General features: G+C 41.9%; 2 protein-coding genes and 1 pseudogene across 8 annotated transcripts in view; all 3 read right to left on the bottom strand.

Moving 5' to 3' along the window:
- Positions 1-12,999, bottom strand: part of VBP1 (VHL binding protein 1) — an 81,430-nt gene extending 68,431 nt beyond the window's left edge. The window contains 4 exon segments of the mRNA XM_042974444.1: positions 307-389; positions 2,327-2,494; positions 11,745-11,899; positions 12,829-12,999. Of these exon segments, the coding sequence (XP_042830378.1) occupies positions 307-389; positions 2,327-2,494; positions 11,745-11,899; positions 12,829-12,852 (430 nt within the window). The 5' untranslated portion in view covers positions 12,853-12,999.
- On the bottom strand, positions 4,655-5,717 carry LOC102957913 (annotated as a pseudogene).
- Positions 13,000-15,851: 2,852 nt separating the features above from the next.
- The window catches only part of BRCC3 (BRCA1/BRCA2-containing complex subunit 3), a 62,274-nt gene continuing 58,566 nt past the window's right edge, over positions 15,852-19,559 (bottom strand). For all 7 annotated transcript variants that reach the window (XM_007088963.3, XM_015540583.2, XM_042974454.1 and 4 more), the window contains 2 exons: positions 18,527-18,695; positions 15,852-17,126 (listed from right to left, as the gene is read on the bottom strand). In XM_007088963.3, the coding sequence (XP_007089025.2) occupies positions 18,544-18,695 (152 nt within the window). In that variant the 3' untranslated portion in view covers positions 15,852-17,126; positions 18,527-18,543. The remainder of the gene's footprint in view (positions 17,127-18,526; positions 18,696-19,559) is intronic.

Here is a 19,559-nt window from a genome sequence, read left to right as displayed (position 1 = left end):
TGAGAAATAACTTTTGAAACCAAAATTGGTAACTTTAACTTAAATACAGATGCAATCAAATCTCAGAAATCACAACGGGAATAATCCAAAACATTTTCTTCATTACAGGTATCACAATTTGTACTGATACGTGTTACGTGATAGTTAATGCCTGTCTACTCTCTTGTTCTGTATACTTGATGAGGGTAGGGACCGTGTCCACTTTGGTCACCAGATCTTCCCAAGACCCAGCACAGTAGTTGGCATACAATGGGTTATGGTAAATACTCGTTAAGTGAATGAATAGGACTCAAGAAGGTAACATACCTGATGTCATACAGGCAGTCAAGTGGCAGGGCTGGTATTTGAAATCACATTTGTTTGACCAAGATGCTACTACATCATACTGCCTTTTTTGAGAAAAGCGACATTATGTGAAGGTTCAGTCAGGAGCTCTCCTTGTAGTGTCCCCCCGTGTTAACCCTCTTGCTTGCATGCTATAACCTTTTACTGCTCGTTCTCTTTAAAGACATTTTTAAAGTAAACTCTACCTCCAACATGGGCCTCAAACTCATGACCCCGAGATCAAGAGTCACATGCTCCACCGAGTGAGCAAGCCAGGTGCCCTTATTTCTTGTTCTTGAGTCCACTTCCACATAGCTTTATCCCTACTTTACTAAAACAGCTTCCCAATTTCCTGCTCTGGGTTGTAAGCGTTCATACAACCCCTCAAAAGCTAATTTTCATCACTTCATTTTTCCATTCAGCAACAGGCAAAGATTCCCTACTTTCTGTCAGTTCAAAATCATCTTTGGGGGCGCGTGAGTAACTCAGTCGGTTAGGAGTCTGACTCTTAATCTCAGATCAGGTCATGATCTCATGGTCTGTGGGATCAGGCCCCGCACTGGGTTCTGTGCTGAAAGCATGGATCCTGCTTCGGATTCTGCCTCTCTGCCCTTCCCCTGCTGGTTTTCTCTGTGTCTCTCTCTGTTTCTCTCTCTCTCTCAAAATAAATAAACTTAAAATCCTCTTTCATTTCAAAACTGTCTATAAACTATCATTATAAAACAATTTCATCTCTAGCACTTAATCATTAAGCAGCACGTTAACAGGCATAGCACCAGGATCCATACTGAGGAGGGTGCTTAACAAATATGCTAGGTGAGCAACAGGCTGACCTTAATTGCAGACCCAGCCAGATTCATTTATTCAAGAATATACACTACATTCCAGTGGCTATGCCATGTTTAAGGTTATGAAGAATGAGCTTCTCTCACATTGTTTTCTAAGTCTGCTCCATTCCTCTTTCTGTGAAGTTTCCTCTGCAAGGTTTTTGTTTCTTCTTCCCCATGATTTCAGCCTTTGGACTGAACCTTCGGGATATCATGGTACTGACTCAAGTGCCCCCTTTGGTTCCATGCATCTTTCACATAGATAACCATTATTCATCCTTTAGGTCTTGAGAAGCAAATTTTGGCACATATGCATCAACATCCAGGGATGTATTATATATTTTGCTCCAGAATCTCCTATGGGGCCTGCCCAGAACACTATTAAGCGTGTGTGTGTGTGTGTGTGTGTGTGTGTGTGTGTGTACATATAAATAATCCGTTTCACTTAGTGAAGTGTCAGTTGCTGTAATACATGCAGATTATCATGATGGTAAGTTAAAAATTCAGAAAGCAAATACATACTAAGTCAATGGAGAGTTTTTAAGCAAAACAGCAAAATAAAGAGGTGATCAAAAGAGTGAGCTGGCTATGACGTTCTCAAAAGCAGCGGGATTTATGTATACTCGCAATAGCATGCATTGTTTATGAAGTCAGTGCTCAATGTGAACTCAAACAGTAGCGGGTAGGGCTAGCCTGGGAGTCTATTCTGTCTCTAAGCAACAGATTCTGTCACCTGGAAACATTCATGGGAGCACAAAAAATGTTGCAGTGGACATTGTAAAGCCTATCCATTGACCTTGGGTCAGGACTGTTCACGGGATGATCTGCTCTGCAAACTTTCCCTCCTTCATTTCAGAAGCCTTTGCTGAAAGTAATGATTTATAAGGGGGCCTGGGCGGACTTTGGAAGTGAGACCCTTTGCCTAAGCCTGGCTTTTATTATGCCACCGCTTCGAGTGTCCTAAGTTATTGGGGTAGCTTGTAAATAGTTCAGAGTTTGGAGTTAAAAAGGCCAGTGGCTCCCTTCTAGGCTCACTCCAAGAGGACTAGGGGTGAGAATTCCATCTCCTCCCGAACCTCCCGCAGGAAAAGGGGGCTGGTAGGAGGGGAGTGGGGTGCCCATGACGTTAGAGGCACCTGGGCCTCCGGGCCGTCTGCGCCAGGACTGCAACTCACCTGCCAGGTGTTTCGGCTCGGGTTCTGTGGGCTCGTCGGTGGTAGCCCTGAGGGCAGCCTTGGACGCAAAAGACCCCATGGTGCGTCACGGACCGCCGGCCACGAGGGTGATGGGTGCGGTGCCCGGTCCCTCCTCTTCCGGGCCAGCGGACAGAGCCAGGACCGGCACTGCAAGCAAAGGGCGGAGCACCTGAGGTGACGGAAGAAAGGCCCGGCTGTGCGGCTAGCCTTCACTTGGCAACCTTTTCTCTTTGCAGCCTGACGCACACCTGCAGCATCGTGAGGTGGGGTTTGAAGCTGCGAGGCACCGGTCACATGACAATACTTTGGAAACCCTTGATGTGGCATTCTTAGGGAGGCTCCAGTCACATATTATGGAGGCTGCTTCCCACCTGAGGACATGTCCTCCGCCCCTTCGCCCAGCATCAGACATATAAGTCCGTAGGGTTGTTCGTACTGTCCCTTCGTTACACTTTTTAAATGTACGGAATCCGTACATTTAAATATAAGGCCACTGTCGTGCCTTATATTGGTAAGTCTTCTCTGTTCTTTTTCTTCATGGTTCTGGGCAGAGAGCTATCAACTTTCATGATCTCGAAGACCCAACTTGTGGTAGGGTAGATAACTTATTTGAGATTCCTCTTTATAATATTAGCATTTAGGCTTAAGTACTGCCTTTCTTCTCAAAGAACATATTTCTTATTTCAATCTTTTAAACTTTGTTGAGATTTGATTTATGAAACAGAATATGCTCTCCCAAGACCAGTGTTCTCTATACTCTCGGAAAGATGCATATTTTTCTACTATTGGGTGCAATGTTCCAATCAAATGTGTAACAGAGTTCCTGATATTGTATCACAAGTGATTGGAGCCATCTCCTTCCCTGACCATGCTTTGAGTGGGAGACTTTCTCTTCATGTCTCTTCAAGTTCAATAACCTTTTCTTCTTTCTTCTGCATTCTAATCTTCTGCTAATCTCATCCAGGACAGGCTGCATTTCGAATATTGTATTTTTCATCCCTGGAAATTCCATTTGGTTCTTTTTGTATCATCCATTGCTCTCCTCATTAGGATCACATTGTCCTTTAAACCCTTGAGGATATTCATAAGAGTTATATTGGTTATTTTAAGATGCTTGTCTGCTAATTCTTTCATCTTTCATAATTCTAGCTGTTTCTGTTGACTTTTTTTTCTTGTGCATGAGTCACATTTTTCTGCTTCTCCCTATGCCTAGCAATTTTGCATGAATGCTAGACATTGTTACTTTTACTTTGTTGAGTCCTCTATTTTGATGTATTCCATTAAAGAATGTTGAGGTTTGTTTAGATAGGCATGTACGATACTTTGATATCACATACTTTCAGGTCATGTTTTCTTAAACAGCTTTATTGATACTTAATTCACACATTGTACAATTCACCGATTTAATCTGCAATTCCGTAGCTTCTAGTATATTCAGAGTTGTACAACCATCACCAAGATCAAGTTACATCTTTACCACCTTCAAAAGAAACCCCAGACTCATTAGCTGTCATTCCCCATTTCCCCCTAAACTTCACATCCCTAGGCAACGACTCTTCTACTTTATGACTCTAAAGATTTTCTGGACATTTCATATAAGTGAAACCATTCAGTATGTGGGCCTTCAGCAGTGCTTTCTTTCACTTAATATATTCCAGGTTCATTCATCTTGTAGCATGTATCAGTACTTCATTCTTTTTATGGCCAAATAATATTCCACTGCATGGATATACTACAATTTATGTATTCATTCATTGATGGATATTTGGGCTGTTTCCCTATTGAACTATTGTGAATACTGCTTCCTTTACAAGTTTTTGTTTCAATACCTGTTTTCAGTTGTTTGGGGTATATACCTAGGAGTCATACAGTCATATGACTTTAACGATCAATCGGTCATGTGTTAATTCTGTGTTGAACTTTTTGTGAGAAATTGCCAAACTATTTTCCACAGTGGCTGAACCATTTCACAACCCCATGAGCAATGTATGAGGGCTCTAATTTCTCCACATTTGTTTGATTTCAGCCATCCTACTGTGTGGGAAGTGGTAACTCTTTCAGGTTTCATTTGCATTTCCCTGATGACTAATGATTTAGAGGATTTCTTTCATGTACTTTACCGGGAATTTGTGTATCTCCTTTGGGGAAATGTCTATTCAGATCCTTTTCCCATTTTTAAATTGAGTTATTTATCTTTTTTAAGTTTTATTGAGGTCTGATTAACAAATAAAAATTATGTATATATTGAGGTTGTACAATGTCATGTTTTCTTTTAAGGTGTATAACATGAGGATTTATTTATTACATTTATATTATTCCTAAGAGTTTATTATAAACTAGTTTCACAGGCCACAAAGAAGTAAAAGGACTAGTACAGCCTTACAGGAAACAGGCAGGGGGTTGAGGAGGGCCAGTATGGGTCTAGGGCCTTGGTGGGTGCATTCTGGGGGGAGAGGGCCCGGAAAGGGAAACCAGACAGACCCGTGAGACTCAGAGAACAATGGCATAACAAACAGATCTGTGGCAATGTGGCCCTGGAGCACTGGGCCCATGCCTCTGTGGAGCAACTTCCATAACTCTGTGGCCAAGGGTCAAAGAAGGCCTCAAACCCCTGGAAGAAGGGGGCTGCATCCCTGGTGGGAGCATGCCAATTGGAGTTCCTCGCCCAGAAGGGGATCCCCATTGGGGAACCCATGGGAGGCCTCATGACAGGCGGTGGGCCCATCGTGCCTGCAGGGGGTGCCCTCAGCCCATAGGTGTGAAGGACCCCCACAGCCAGGTAGATATTGGGTGAGGGCCCCTCCAGTTCTGACTGTGGCAGTAGCTGCAGCGGCTGCCACAGCGCCTCTTCCTTGCCGGGTCATCACTCGCTGGGATGGCCCTCAGACTGGCCCAGCAAGTCCTACAGGAGTGTAGGGCATCAGAACACCAGTGGGGATTCCTCTGCCCAGAGCTCTCCCTATCCCTGGGTCCCTGGCAGCTCCCGCAAGTGAGAGTCGTGCAATGCCAGTATCTTTGGGAGTAGACCCGTCTACTGTCATTGACACTAGCTTCTCTCCCCAGAGTAGCACCAGACCGAGGACTCACTTCTCTTCTCTTTCTGCTTGTTTTGAGTTCTTTGGCTAGATCTTCCTGAATTCTTCACAGTCACAGAAGATCAATTTCATAAGCTGGCCGAAAGCCTTGAAGTCTTGAACGTGCTAACGAAGATATGGCCATCTTGCGGGATGTACCTCACCCTGTAGTCGGTGTGCTGCGGTTGTGATAGCTCCAATTCCGGCTCAATTCCCTCAGCACAGCCCAGGTCACACCACTGCTCCTGCAAGTGTGGCCATGGATAAAATGGGATCTGGCGAAAGCTACTTTCCATCCTGGCGCTGGGCTCTTGAGTTCCACATGAGGATTTAATATATGTATACACCGTGAAATGATTACCACAATCAAGTTACACATCCATCACCTCACATACTTACAGCTTTTCTGTGTGTATGGTAAGAACACTTAAGATCTACTCTTTCGGCAAATTTCAAGTAGACTATAAAATTTTATCAACTATGGTCACCATGATGTACGTTAACTAATCTCTCTTATAACTGAAAGTTTGTACCCTTTAACCAACTTCTTCCCATTTTCCCCCCTCCTCAGCCCCTAGCAACTGCCATCATTCTACTCTCTGGTTATATGAGTTCAGCGTTTTCAGGTTCCACATATAAATGAGATCATGCATTAGTTGGATTTCTGTGTATGGCTTATTTCGCTTAGCGTAATGTTCTCCAGGTTCACCCATTTTGTCACAAATGGCATCATTTCCTTCTTTCTTATGGCTAACTAATATTCCATTGTATATACACCACATTTTCTTGATCGATTCATCCATCAATAGACACTTAGATTGTTTCCACATCTTGGCTATTAGTAATAATGCTGCAATAAACATGGGAATGCATACATCTCTTTGAGATCCTGATTGCATTTTCTATGGATATATACCCAAAAGTGGGATTGCTGCTGAATCATTCAGTAGTCTATTCTTAATTTTTTGAAGAATCTCCATACTGTTTTCCATAATGGCTATACCAATTTATATTCCCATTAACAGTGTGCAGGTGTTCTCTTTTATCCACACCCTCACCAATACTTGTTATCTCTTGTCTTTTTAAGATTTTTTTAAGTTTAAATGCTACACCCAGCACCCAACGTGGGGCTCAAATTCATGACCCCAAGACCAAGAGTCACATGCTCCACCAACTGAGCCAGCCAGGTGCCCCATCTCTTGTCTTTTTACCTCACAAGTGTGAGGTGATATTTTGTGGTTTTGGTTTGCATTGTCTGGCTTTTCATACACATGTTGACAATTGTATGTCTTCTCTGGAAAAATATTCATTCAAGTCCTTTGCCCATTTTTTAATGCTTTTATTTTGTTTATTTTTTTAAATTTACTTATTTATTTTTTAATTTACATCCAAGTTAGCATATAGTGCTATAATGATTTTAGGAGTAGATGCCAATGATTCATCCCGTATGTATAACACCCAGTGCTCATCCCAACAAGTGTCTTCCTTAATGCTCCTTGCCCATTTAGCCCATCCCCCCACCAAACCTCCTCCAGCAACCCTCAGTTTGTTCTCTGTATTTAAGAGTCTCTTATGGTTTGCCCCCCCTCCCTGTTTTTATATTATTTTGGCTTCCCTTCCCTTATGTTCATCTGTTTTGTATCTTAAATTCCTCATATGAGTGCAGGCGGATGATATTTGTCTTTGACTGGCTTAATTTCCCTTAGCATAATACCCTCTAGGTCCATCCGTGTAATTCCAAATGGCAAGATTTCATTCTTTTTGACTGCCGGGTAATACTCCAATGTATATACATACCACATCTTCTTTATCCATTCATCCATCGATGGACATTTGTCCTTTGCCCATTTTTTAACAGATTATTTGTTTTTGTTTTGTTTTGTTTGCTACTGTTTTATTAGTTCCTTATATATTTTGGATACTAACTTCTTATCAGATATATGATTTGCAAATATTTTCTTACATTCTATTGGTTGAATTTTCATTTTGATGGTTTCCACTGCTGTACAGAAGCTTTTTAGCTTGATATAGTCCCACTTGTTTATTTTTGCTTTTTTTTTTTCTGTGCTTTTGGTATCATATCCAACAAATCATTACCAAGACCAATGTAAAGGAACTTTTTCCCTGTGTTTTATTTTAGGAGTTTCGGGTCTTATTTTTAAGTCTTTACTCCATTTCAACTTAATTTCTTTTTTTAATGGTTACTTTTTGAGAGAGAGAGAGCACGTGCATGTGCATGTGCATGAGTGGGGGAGGGGCAGAGAGGGAGAAAGAGAATCTGAAGACTTCACACTCAGCGAAAAGTCCGATGTGGGGCTCCACCTCACAACTGTGAGATCATGACCTGAGCCGTAATCAGGAGTCGGACACTCAACAGAGTGAGCTCTCCAGGCGCTCCTCCATTTCAAGTTAGTTTCTGTGTATTGTGCAATATAAGGGTCTATTTTCACTCTTTAGCTTATGTATATCCAGTTTTCCCAACACCATTTATTTAAAAGCCTATCATTTCCCAATTGTGTATTTTTGGTGTCCTTGTCAAAGATTAGTTGACCATGTATGTACAGGTTTACTCCTGTGTTCTTTATTCTATTCTATTGGTCTATGTGTCTGTTTTTATGCCAGTACCATAGTGTTTTGATTGCTACAGTTTTGTAATATCATTTGAGCAAAGCCTCCAGCTTTGTTCTTCTTGCTCAGGACTGCTTTGGCAATCCCAAATAGGGAATCTTTTGTGGTTCCTTAGGAGTTTTAGGATTTTTTTTTTCTTTTTTTGTGTGAAAAATGCTATAAGAATTTTGATAGGGATTGCATTGAATCTGTAGATCACTTTAGGTCGTACGGACATTTTAATGATATTAATTCTTCCAGTCTGTGAACACAGGATATGTTTCCATTTATTTGTATCTTCTTCAAATTCTTTGATCAGTGTCTTGCCATTTTCAGTGTACAGATCTTTCACTTCCTTGGTTAAATTTATTCCTAAATATTTTTTGATGCTATTATATATGGGAACGTTTTTAATTTTCTTTCGGATAGTTCATTGCTAATATATAGAAACACAACTTATTTTGTATGTTGGTTTTGTATCCTGCAACTTTACAGAATTTGTTTATTTAAAAATTTTTTTGGTGAAGTCTTTAGGTTTTTCTACATATAAGACCATGTCATCTGCAAACAGAGTTAATTTGACTTCTTTTTTTACAATTTGGATGCCTTTCTTTTTCTTGACTAATTGCTCTCTCTAGGACTACCGGTGTTATCTTAAATAAAAGTGGTGAAGGTGGGCACCCTTCTTTTATTTCTGATCTTTGAGAAAAAGCTTTAAGCTTTTCACCACTGAGGATGATGTTAGATATGGGCTTGTAGAATATGGCTTTTATTATGTTGAGTTACATTTCTTCCATGCTAATTTGTTGAGTTTTTATCATGAAAATATGTTGGATTTTGCAAAATGCTTTTAATGCACTTATTGAGGTGATCATATGATTTGTGTCCTTCATTTTGTTAATGTGGAATATCACAGTGGTTGGTTTGTGGATGTTAAACCATCCTTGCATCCCTGGGATATATCCCGTTTGATCATGGTATATGATCCTTTTATGGTGCTGTTGAATTTGATTTGCTGGTATTTTGTTGAGAATTTTTACATCTTTTTCATCAGGGACATTGGCCTATAATTTCCTTTTATTGTGTGTTCTTATCTGGCTTTGGTATGAAGGTAATCCTGGCCTTATTAAATGAATTTGGATGTGGTCCCTCGTCTTCAATTTTTTGGAAAAGTTTGAGAAGGACTGGTACAAATTCTTCATTAAATGTTTTGTAGAATTCACCCATGCACAGTTTTAAGCCATTTGGGTGGGGGGTGGGGTGCACAACTGTAGCAGCCCAGTACTGGAAACTATCATTAGATGACTGAGGCTCGGTCCCAGTGCCGTACAGACATAAGGCAGGGAATTTGGTTTGTAAATGTGTTGATTCCCTGGAAAGGTACTTCCCATTGAAAGAAAATGTTTAATTTTGAGTTTGGGAGGGGGTGAGAGACCCAGCCTGGCCTTAAGTGAGCTGATCCATCTTTGGACTAGGCCCAGGCATCTTCAGGAACCTCAGTGTACCAAAGGCCTCAAGGAAAGGGAAGCAGTACTAATGAAAAAGAGCTTGTAGAAACAGGAGTGCTTCAGGCTGTAGATCTCGTGCTGAGTAGCTTCCTTAATGGCTCCTGTTTCTATCAGCTCCTCCATCAAGACAGTGATCTCCCATTTCTCTTGCCCTGGCGCCCTACACTGCTTCCGTTTTTCCACACCACTTTGGGCACTCACCCCACCACCGCCGTTCTGATTGTGGAACCTCCCTCACAACCTGAAGAGGTGTGAAACATTCTCAAAACACCTAGTCCCATGGCACATTCAGCAGTACCAGCCATAAACACAGAGTATCAAGAAGGTCCATCAGCTAAAACAGAATAGGAATTAGCTTCAAGGACCTCAGTGGTGTGACCACAGTCAGCTGACTGCACTGAAATAACAACACTGTAACCCATAAAGGTCTTCCCAGTGGCCCAAGAAGGGATCAAAAGTCTGATGCTTTACCATAGAACAAATGGGCCGGTTTTTGGCAGGAGTTCCAGGGTTGGTTTGTTGTTGTTGTTGTTTTCTTTTAAATCAGGATCATAAAGTTCTTTACCTTGTGAAACACAGCTATTTTTCTCGGACTGACAGGAAGACTAAAGACTGCGAATTCACCCCACTGTTTCAAGAAATGCTCCCTAACAGGCAGGCATCTGGAGTTTGTTGGGGCCACCGTCATTGAGATTGAGACTTCCAACTTGCCACAGCCAAGACATTATTTCTACCGCTTTATAGATGTGTATAGTTTAGACATATATAGTTTAGACATATTTCAACACCAATTACACATTTTTACAATATGTAAAATTAACTCACCCAAGCCTCGTTCCCATCACAAAGTTAAAGTTTTTTTTTTTTTCTCTTCACTGCAAGTTTTACCCAAACTCTAAGAACAATGTTTTTCTTTTTTGTTGGTGTTGAAACAAGAAGAGATACTACATCGTATCTCCCCAGCTGGGAGCTTCCAGTGCAGGGTGGAGAGGAAGAGGCCAGCCTGCAGGGTTGTCTGGAGCTGCAGGGAAGTGTCTTCTCTTTTTTTCATGTTTTGTAAACAGCTTTATTGAGACATAGTTTACGGACCATACAAACCACTGAAAGTGATCAATTCAGTGGTTTTTAATATAGTCACAGGGTTGTGCCACTGCCATAATTAACTTTAGAGTATTTTTGTTACCTCAAAAAGAAAGCCAATACCTTTAGCTATCACCCCTCTGTTCTCCCTCCCTCCAGTTTCTGGCAGCCGCTAATCTGCTGTCTCTACAGATTTCCCGATTGTGGACATTCCAGAGGAACAGAATCATAAAATATGTATCCTTTTGTGCATGCCTTCTTTTATTTAGCATCCTATGCAAAGTTCTTTACATATTCTGGATGCTTTCTTATTTATATCATTTGCAAATATTTTTTCTCCCACTCTCTGGGTTTTTTTCACTCATATTTAGACCTCATATTTAGGTCTCCGATACATCTACACTCGGTATTTGAATATGGTGTGGGGTAGGTGTCCACCTTCATTCTATTGCATGTGTTTAACAGCTGTTAAAAAGATTATTCTTTCCCCCCATTCAATAGTCTTGGTATCCTTCTTGACAATAAGTTGACCACAGATGTGTAGGTTTACTCCTGGACACCAGTTCTACTCCAGTGATCTGTACATCTATCCTTGCGACACTACCAAGCTGTCTTGATTGTCATTGCTTCCTATGAGTTAGTGTGCTCCTTCTTCGTTCCTCTTTTTCAAGATTGTTCTGGCTATTCGCTGAGTCTACAAATTGGCTTTCACCACAATCTCTACCACTCGTACAAGTGCCCTTAGGCTTCAACTTTTCCACATTCTGTCACAAATAGAGTCGGTTCCTCTGGGAAGAGATTAGGAGTGTCTGTTTTACTGACTGCCTCTCCCCCCTAGGCAAAATCTCTGAGCCAGGGCTCTGCGGCTGAGGATAGGGGCAAGGGCAAGCTTCTCTCTGAATGACACCTCTGCTCTAGGAGTTAAAAGGTCATTTTGGGGGTGGGGGTTGCAGTAGCCTGAGATCCTTTCAGCTTGCCTTTCCAGGCACGGAACCACGACCTCATGAGCTAGGGCAAGGGTGATCAGGGACCCAGTACTCTCAGCGCACCATGCCCAAATTAGAGCCTCCATCCAATGAGTGGGGGCTGAATGGGAGAAAGGAGCCCTCGCCTCTCAACTACACTTACCTGGGGCTTACTCTCAGCAACAGAAAGTGGGGAGCAGGATGAGAAACACTGAAGTCCTGGTCCTCCTGGGAGGAAAGCCCTCCAACTGGGAGTTGGGAGGAAGGGAACCCCGTGTTCTTGGCTGCACCAGTCTGAAGTGGAGTCTTCTTGCTGAGCTGGGAGAGGGGAAGGAGGCAGCTGGTCTCAGTTCAAAAATTAGAGATTCTTAACACATTTTTGTAGATTTTCTTGAATAGACATTTCTTGACTTGTTTACCCTTAGGACCATTTCCAGACACTTTAATTTTTTCAAAGGGGCGCCTGGGTGGCTCAGCCAGTTAAGCGTCCGACTTTGGCTCAGGTCATGATCTCGCAGTTTTTGAGTTCGAGCCCCACCTCGGCCTCCCTGCTGACAGCTCAGAGCCTGGAGCCTGCTTCAGATTCTGTGTCTCCCCCTCTCTCTACTCTTCCCCTGCTCACATTCTGTCTCTTTCAAAAATAAACATTAAAAAAAATAAAAATAAAATAATTTTCACCGGTTTCACTGGGGAGTGAATCTGTAGACCTCCTCACACTGTCATGGTGGAAGTTTATGGAGGTTTCAAAGCAGCTTCAAGTAGGGTAAAGGAGGGAGGGATTTGGGGAGGTTGCAAAACTACCAATACCACTTTGAATTTACTTTTGGTTTTAAGCGGCCTTTTATTAGCTGCAACCAATGAACTTTTAACGACAGCCAAGGCACCGATCAGGTGGCTTATTTCAGTCCTACTTTCTGCTGCTTAACTTCCAGATGTAGATCAACAGGCCGCATATGCCACTGCACCCTAGGGAGACCTGTTAGGTCCTCTAACCCAGACCACACAGCCCCTGAACGCGTAGGACAGCGGGAGGGCTCTTACTCTCTCTGCTTTCACTGAACAGTTATGTGAGAGTTGTGCTACCAAATCCTGGAGAGTCTATCTTATCCCGTAACCTGGCCCTGCTTGTCTTTAAAGAGGGCATTTTAACTTTACCAGCCTCGTGTTGGGCCCCAAGACCGAGGCTAACAGATTTGGTGGGTTAAGCCACACGGGCCCTTTTGAGATTCAGATAGTTTATTACTTACATCGTCAGCAGAAGGAGGAGACATCAAAGGTACTGGCAGTTCTTTGCAATCTTTGTCCCACGCGCCCAAATGGATGGAAGCAAGTTGAAAGGGGCTGGATGGCTGCAGTGTGAGCTGTGAGCCACCCCACTTTTGCCAGGAGGCAAAAAGTAACTTTCAGGACAGCCTCCCAGAAGTTCTGTACAGGCCTCTATCCTTTCATGTAATGGGAGGATCTCAAGATGTTCTGCCAAGACCCAGATTAGCTGTTAGTTCAAGCCTTGCCTATGTGGCATATGTGGATACCATATAGGTACGAGGACACCATGATAGGGCTGTTACCCCATATACATATGCCCCCCCACCCCAGAGCAGGGAACACAACACTACAATCCAATCCAAAGACCCCATTCAAATATTGCAACTGTCCTGACAATTTCTTTCTCCTTTCTGGTCCAGAATCCAATATAGGAACACATATTGTACTTAGTTATCATGCCTTAAATGTCTTTCCGTCCAGGGAAACTCCTTGGCCTGTCCCTATTTTTCATGCCCTTGACAGTTAAACCACCCATCAACCACTACTGTGATGATGACCCAAGGGTGATTTTCTAATTTCATCATTCCTTCTAAATTTATTAGTTGAACTTCTACTTAAAGGAATGGCCTGCTTTCCTCCCCATCTATTCATTTTTATCGGTGTGGACTCAGATTATTATGTTATTCAAAGGATTATAATCCTTTACTCTATTTCGCTACACAAATTGTTCCACATTTGGCAAATGGAACCCCTTCAGGCTAGACCAATTTGCTTACTTAAATGGTTCAAAAAGATGGTCTGGGCACATCTTGTACTTTCTCTGCCCTAGCCCTGGAATCAACCATTTCTTCCAAGGTCCCTGTTTACCTTTAGTGAAGGACGGTATTTGAGAACCAACATCTAGGTGATAGATGTGCTCATAGCTACTGGACATCAGTTCTAATCTCTGTTAGTGGACAGAGTGAAGAAACGTATGTATATATGTATACACACATGTATACCTCTATCTCTGTGTATATAAATTTTTGCCTTTGAAAAAATTTCATATTAACACTTACAATTTTTTTTTTACTATTTTACAGAGGGGAGGGGCAGAGGGAGAGAACCTCAAGCAGGCTCCATGTTCAGTGCAGAACCCGACGCTGGCCTCGATCCCACAACCCTGGGCTCATGACCCGAGCCGAAATCAAGAGTCAGACGCTCAACTGGCTGGGCCACCTGGGTGCTCCAGTACTTCCAATTTCAATCCAATCTCATGAGGTTCATTTTGCTGTTCCCTCTTTTCATGTTTATAAGTTATTTTTCTGACACTGAGAAACCTAGCTCCCCCTTTCCTCATGATTTGCACAATCAAGTTACTTATTTAATGTGACCGATGACTGGCTGCCTCCTGACCCTGAGGGCACCAGCACACCATGACTTTCACTAGATTTTCCCCTACCAAGGCCTTTGTGCAGTAATTCCAGCTCTGCCTCCTTAGCCACCAGGCACTTTGACACCTCCGCGTACCTACCTTTCCCCCCACATGTCTGTTTTACAGATTACAACTCAGACTATCAGGTTAGAAAAAGAACTTCAAAGTGCCATATTTCTAGCAATCTAAATAGTTTAGAAGGCGATGGAGAGATGTTAAAGATGTCTATTCCAGGGCCGTGGGTGGCTCAGTCGGTTGAGCATCTGACTTCGGCTCAGGTCATGATCTTGTAGTTCCTGAGTTCGAGCCCTGCATCAGGCTCTGTGCTGACAGCTCAGAGCCTGGAGCCTGCTTTGGATTCTGTGTCTCCCTCTCTCTCTGGCCCTCCCCGCTAATGCTCGCTCGCTCTCTCTCTCTCTCTCTCTCTCTCTCAAAAATGAATAAACATTTAAAAAAAAAGACGTCTATTCAGTTTCTGCTTTATGCAAAACGTTGTTCTGTTCACTGAGGTAAGAAACAAAGGAATATGGTTGAGATTGAAAACCAGGAGTCCAGATTTAGATATATTAAGAGATACAGTGGAAATGGGTTGAAGGCAGGTGGAAATGGAGATTTAGAGTTCACACAGAGGTCTGGATGGACACACGGATTTGTCTGTCAACTCCATATAGGTAAGCAACAATAGACAAGCCTATGAATGAACTTGAGAAGGAACAGCTAGAGGAGAGAAAAACCAGAAAATAGCAGAAGCCAGGAGAGGTAGATTTCAAAGAAAAGTAGCTGTGTCGAGACTGGCAGGTTCGTTAAGGGTATGGAAAGCATCTGCTGTCACTATGTGGAGGTCATTGGATAACTTCGGCAAGAGTGGTTTGAACGGAATGATATGGGCAGAGGTCATAACGCAATGAGCTGATGAATGAAGATGAGAAAACAGAGGAAGTGTCCATATTGTTCCCATCAGGATTTTGGCTGTGATTGAAAATAGATGATCTACTAACCAGAAGGGGATACAGAGTTGCAAAGTGAATGCAATATTTGGTGGAAAGTAAGCCCAATTAGCGAGAAAGTAATGATACATCATCTTTATATCACTGTTCCCTGTGCTACTGAACACTTTTAAAGACTGAGCACTGACCTCAAGGAACGTTGGTGGTCATCTACTCCAACTTTATAAAATGAAAAAACTGAAACCCAGTAAAGGAAAGGGACGTGTGCTCAACCTTGGCCTGTGAAAACATTCAAATCATTTTATTCCTCTTGGGTTTTCTTTTTATCACTCTTATCTTATTTCATAAATTAAGTACCATTCATCCTAGTTCCTTATTTAATACTTCTAACTTTTTATTTTGTAATAACTATAGATGTACAGGAAATTGTAAAAATAGCACAGTGCGTCCCATGTACCCTTCACCCAGTTTCCTCCAGTGGTTAAGATCTTACATGATTAGTACAACTTCAAAACGAGCATTATTGATGATGGTACAATACTGCTAACGAAACTATAGACCTTATTTGGTTTCATCAGAGTTTACATGCATTCATTTGTGGGTCTATGTAGTTTTAGCACGAATAATGTAATCAACACCATAATTAAGATACAGAATTATTTCATTGGCACAAAGGAACTCCCTAGGTCGGTCCCTTTACAGTCGCACGTATCTCATACCTCCTCCAGTCCCTACCCTGGCAAACGTGAATCTGTTCCTCATTTCTATAGTTTTGCCATTTCAAGAATGCAGTCACAGAGCATGTGACATTTTCAAACTGGCTTCTTCATTCATCGTAATACCCTGGAGGTCCACCCAAGTTGTGTAGATCAATAGTCGTCTGTTTTTCTTCAACTGCAGGGCAGTATTCCATGGTACAGGTGCTTGCTTTAATCCCTCACTCAGTTGCAAGACAGCTGGGTTGTCTCCAGTTTTTAGCTGTTAAATAAAGCTGCTAAGAACATTGGTGTACTACGAGTTTTTGTGCCAACATAGGGTCTCACTTCTGGGGGATGAATGTCCAGGAGTGCAACTGCTGGGCTGTATGACACATGTGTGTTTAACTTTGTTAGAAATTTCCAAACTCTTTTCTAGGGAAGCTGTACCATTTAACATTCCTACAAGTACTGTATGAGATATCTGGTTTGTATGCTCAACAGCATCTGGTATTTTTACTATTTCTTCTTCAGCCATTCTGATAAATGTGTAATTGTAATTCATTGTGGTTTTAATTTGCGTTCCCTCCTGACTAATGAAGTTGAAGATCTCTTCGTGTGCTCACCTGCCATCCACATGTCCTCTTTAGCGAAATGTCTATTCGTGTCTTTTGCTCACTTTCTAAATGGATGGTTTTTATTGTTGATTTTATATAGTCTAGATTGATCAGATATATTGTTTGCAAATAATTTCCCTCAATAATTTCCGCCTCTTAAATTTTTTACAGAGCAAAAGTGTTTCATTTTGATGAAGTCCAGCATAGCAGTTCTTTCCTTTTAGGACTGTGCTTTTGTGGTGGAGCCCAAGAACTCATGATTTTTCTCTGATTGTTTTTTCCCTAAAAGATTTCTAGTTCTACATCTTCTATCTAAATCCATGACATTTTTTGAATTAATTTCTGTCTAAGGTGTGCAGCTTAGGTCAAAGTTCATTTTTTTGCCTATGGGTGTAAATCGCTCCAGCATAGCTTGTTGAAAAGACTATTTATCCTCACTCCATTGAATTGCTTTTACACGTTTGTCGAAATCAGTTGCACATATACCATACTGTCTTGATCACTGTAGCTTTATAGTAAGTCTGCAAGTCAGGTAATGTGAGTCTTCCAACTTCTTCAAAACTGATTTAGCTTAATTAATTTTATACCTGGATAATTTCATTTTTCCTACAAGGAAAGAAAAAAATAGAGAACTGTGGCTGTGGGAAATTACGGAAAATACGGCATTTACACTCCCTGTGCCCTACAGTAGTGGTTTTTAAACTTCAGTATGCCTTAGAATCAGCTGGGGCATTCACAGAGATTTCTAGGTTCCACCCCGAGAGATGAAGGCTGACCTCCAAGTGATTCACGTGCAGGTGGACTAAACCTTGAAATCTGAAACACAATAGGCTAGGGGGAAGCAAGAAGAAAAATCAAACAACAAAAAGCAACCCTTTGCCACTATTGTTGAGATTGTTTTCTTTCTTCCCACTTCCTCCAATTCTCACTTTAATTTCAAGTATACAAGAGGCTGGACTCTTTTCTGAAGACACGCTTATCATTTGTAGTTATACATAGAAAGAATAATGCAACACAACTTGTTAAAACATGATTTTTGTTACATCATAAGTCCTGAGTGTTTCTGGAAAAACCTATTTATATCATAATGGCAGTTCCTAGGTAAATAGGAACTCTTCAGTAGGAATTTGCTTCAGAGTCAAATATGCTAGAACTCATCTATTTGGTTAGAACGGCACCCACATAGATTCAACCTTCGATAGGTATCTCAGAATGCCTAATATTCTAGAGATCAAGAAGGAAGACATAAGCCATATGGCTCTCAATGAGGGCTAAGAGTACGGGTAGGGCGCTAATGAGCCACCTTCACTTCCCTCCATTAACTATAGTATATTCGGGGGCGCCTGGGTGGCTCAGTCGGTTGAGCGTCCCACTTGGGCTCAGGTCACGGTCTCGCAGTCTGTGAGTTCGAGCCCCGCGTCGGGCTCTATGCTGACAGCTTGGAGCTTGGAGCCTGGAGCCTGCTTCGGATTCTGTGTCTCCCCCTCTGTCTGTCCCTCCCCCACTCATGCTCTGTCTCTGTCTCTGTCTCTCTCTCTCTCTGTCAAAAATAAATAAACATCAAAAAAAAGATTTAAAAAAAACTGTAGTATACTCATTTACTTGTCCAACATGAGCATAACTCTCATAACTACAAGATTGAAACACGAAACGCTCTTCTGCCTTTAACTTATTCTAGGGATTGTGTCTAAAAATGAAAATAAAGACTTCAAAGCTAAGCAAGGGAAAAGTAAACATTTGAAATATACTTGGATATTTCCTTCCAAGATGTCCATGCCAATGTACCTTCCATAGCCTTTAAAAAAAAACTTTACTACTGAAATCATCTTCGTATGCACTTTGTAGGCCAGTTACAGTGAAACTTTCAGGAAGACATCTTGTGCTCAGTGCATTATTAACACCCTTCCACTGGGCTACAATAGGGGCTGCGCTGCTGTCTGTCTACACATGAGGTGGGTTAATTTTCAGACCATGCTTAATATACAAATTGAAAAAACAAAATTTACCCCATCGGTCTCCTGGTTTATTCTAGAGAAGACAGTTCTTGCAAAAGCTCTTCCTTTTCTTGTTGCAACTCCTGCAAATGCTGTTGGTTTTGCTCCAGTCTGTCCTCCAGCCACTGCAGGAGAGGCCCACTGACTGCTGACATCTGGCTGCACAGGTTCTTGGTGAACACTTCAATGCAAGAAACGCACAGATGAGGGAACACTCTGCCACTAGGAGCCCCCCAACCATGAGCACATAAAGAAGGAGCTGGAGAAGGAAGTGGGACTAGCAGACGATCTTGGACACCTTCCTGAGTATGCCTGGATCCATAAGGTGGAGGGAAGCCTGGCCATGCAGAGAGCAGAAACTGGCTCTTTCCTCCCTCCTGCAGAAGGGCTAAGAACTACAGGTCTCTTTCCCCAGCCCCGGGCATTGGCATGGTGCAAATGACCAGTGACCCCGACTCCCAGAGAGCAACGACTCTGCCTTCTGCCACTTATTTTTCCACAAGCCCAGTAGGAAAATGGCTCCAATGTTTCATCTATTTAAGAAATAAATACATTAATTCAACTCACCTCAGAACTACTCTTTAATTTTTTTTTATTTCTTTAATATAATTTATTGTCAAGTTAGCTAACATGCAGTGTATACAGTGTAGAGCCACTCTTTTAAAATGAGGACAACAGAGAGATGAAGAGTCAGGGAGCTCCCGTCATTCATGTTCAGCTTGATGGGGAGACAAAGATTCTATAGTCCTCTTTTTGAAACAAATTCTGCCTAATGGAAATATCTTTTTCTCCCTTATAACATATGACTTCTTGAAAATGACCAGTGTAAGACTGTGGGGTGCATCTTCCCAGATATATGTATATAGTTCCATATAAATGGAACTATAAAGTATGCAGTATTTTGTGCAATGCTTCCTTCACTTGGCATAATTCCCTTGAGTTTCATCCAGGTGGTATATGTCTCAGCAGTTCTCTTTGTTGTTGAGCAGTACTCCACTGTCTGGATGGATCACACTTTGTCTACCCACTGACAGACACTCGGGTG

Source organism: Panthera tigris, chromosome X (genome assembly GCF_018350195.1).
Source record: "Panthera tigris isolate Pti1 chromosome X, P.tigris_Pti1_mat1.1, whole genome shotgun sequence".
NCBI classification, from domain to species: domain Eukaryota; kingdom Metazoa; phylum Chordata; class Mammalia; order Carnivora; family Felidae; genus Panthera; species Panthera tigris.
The sequence above is the reverse complement of the archived record's forward strand: the minus strand, read 5'-3'. Positions and strand labels throughout refer to the sequence as shown.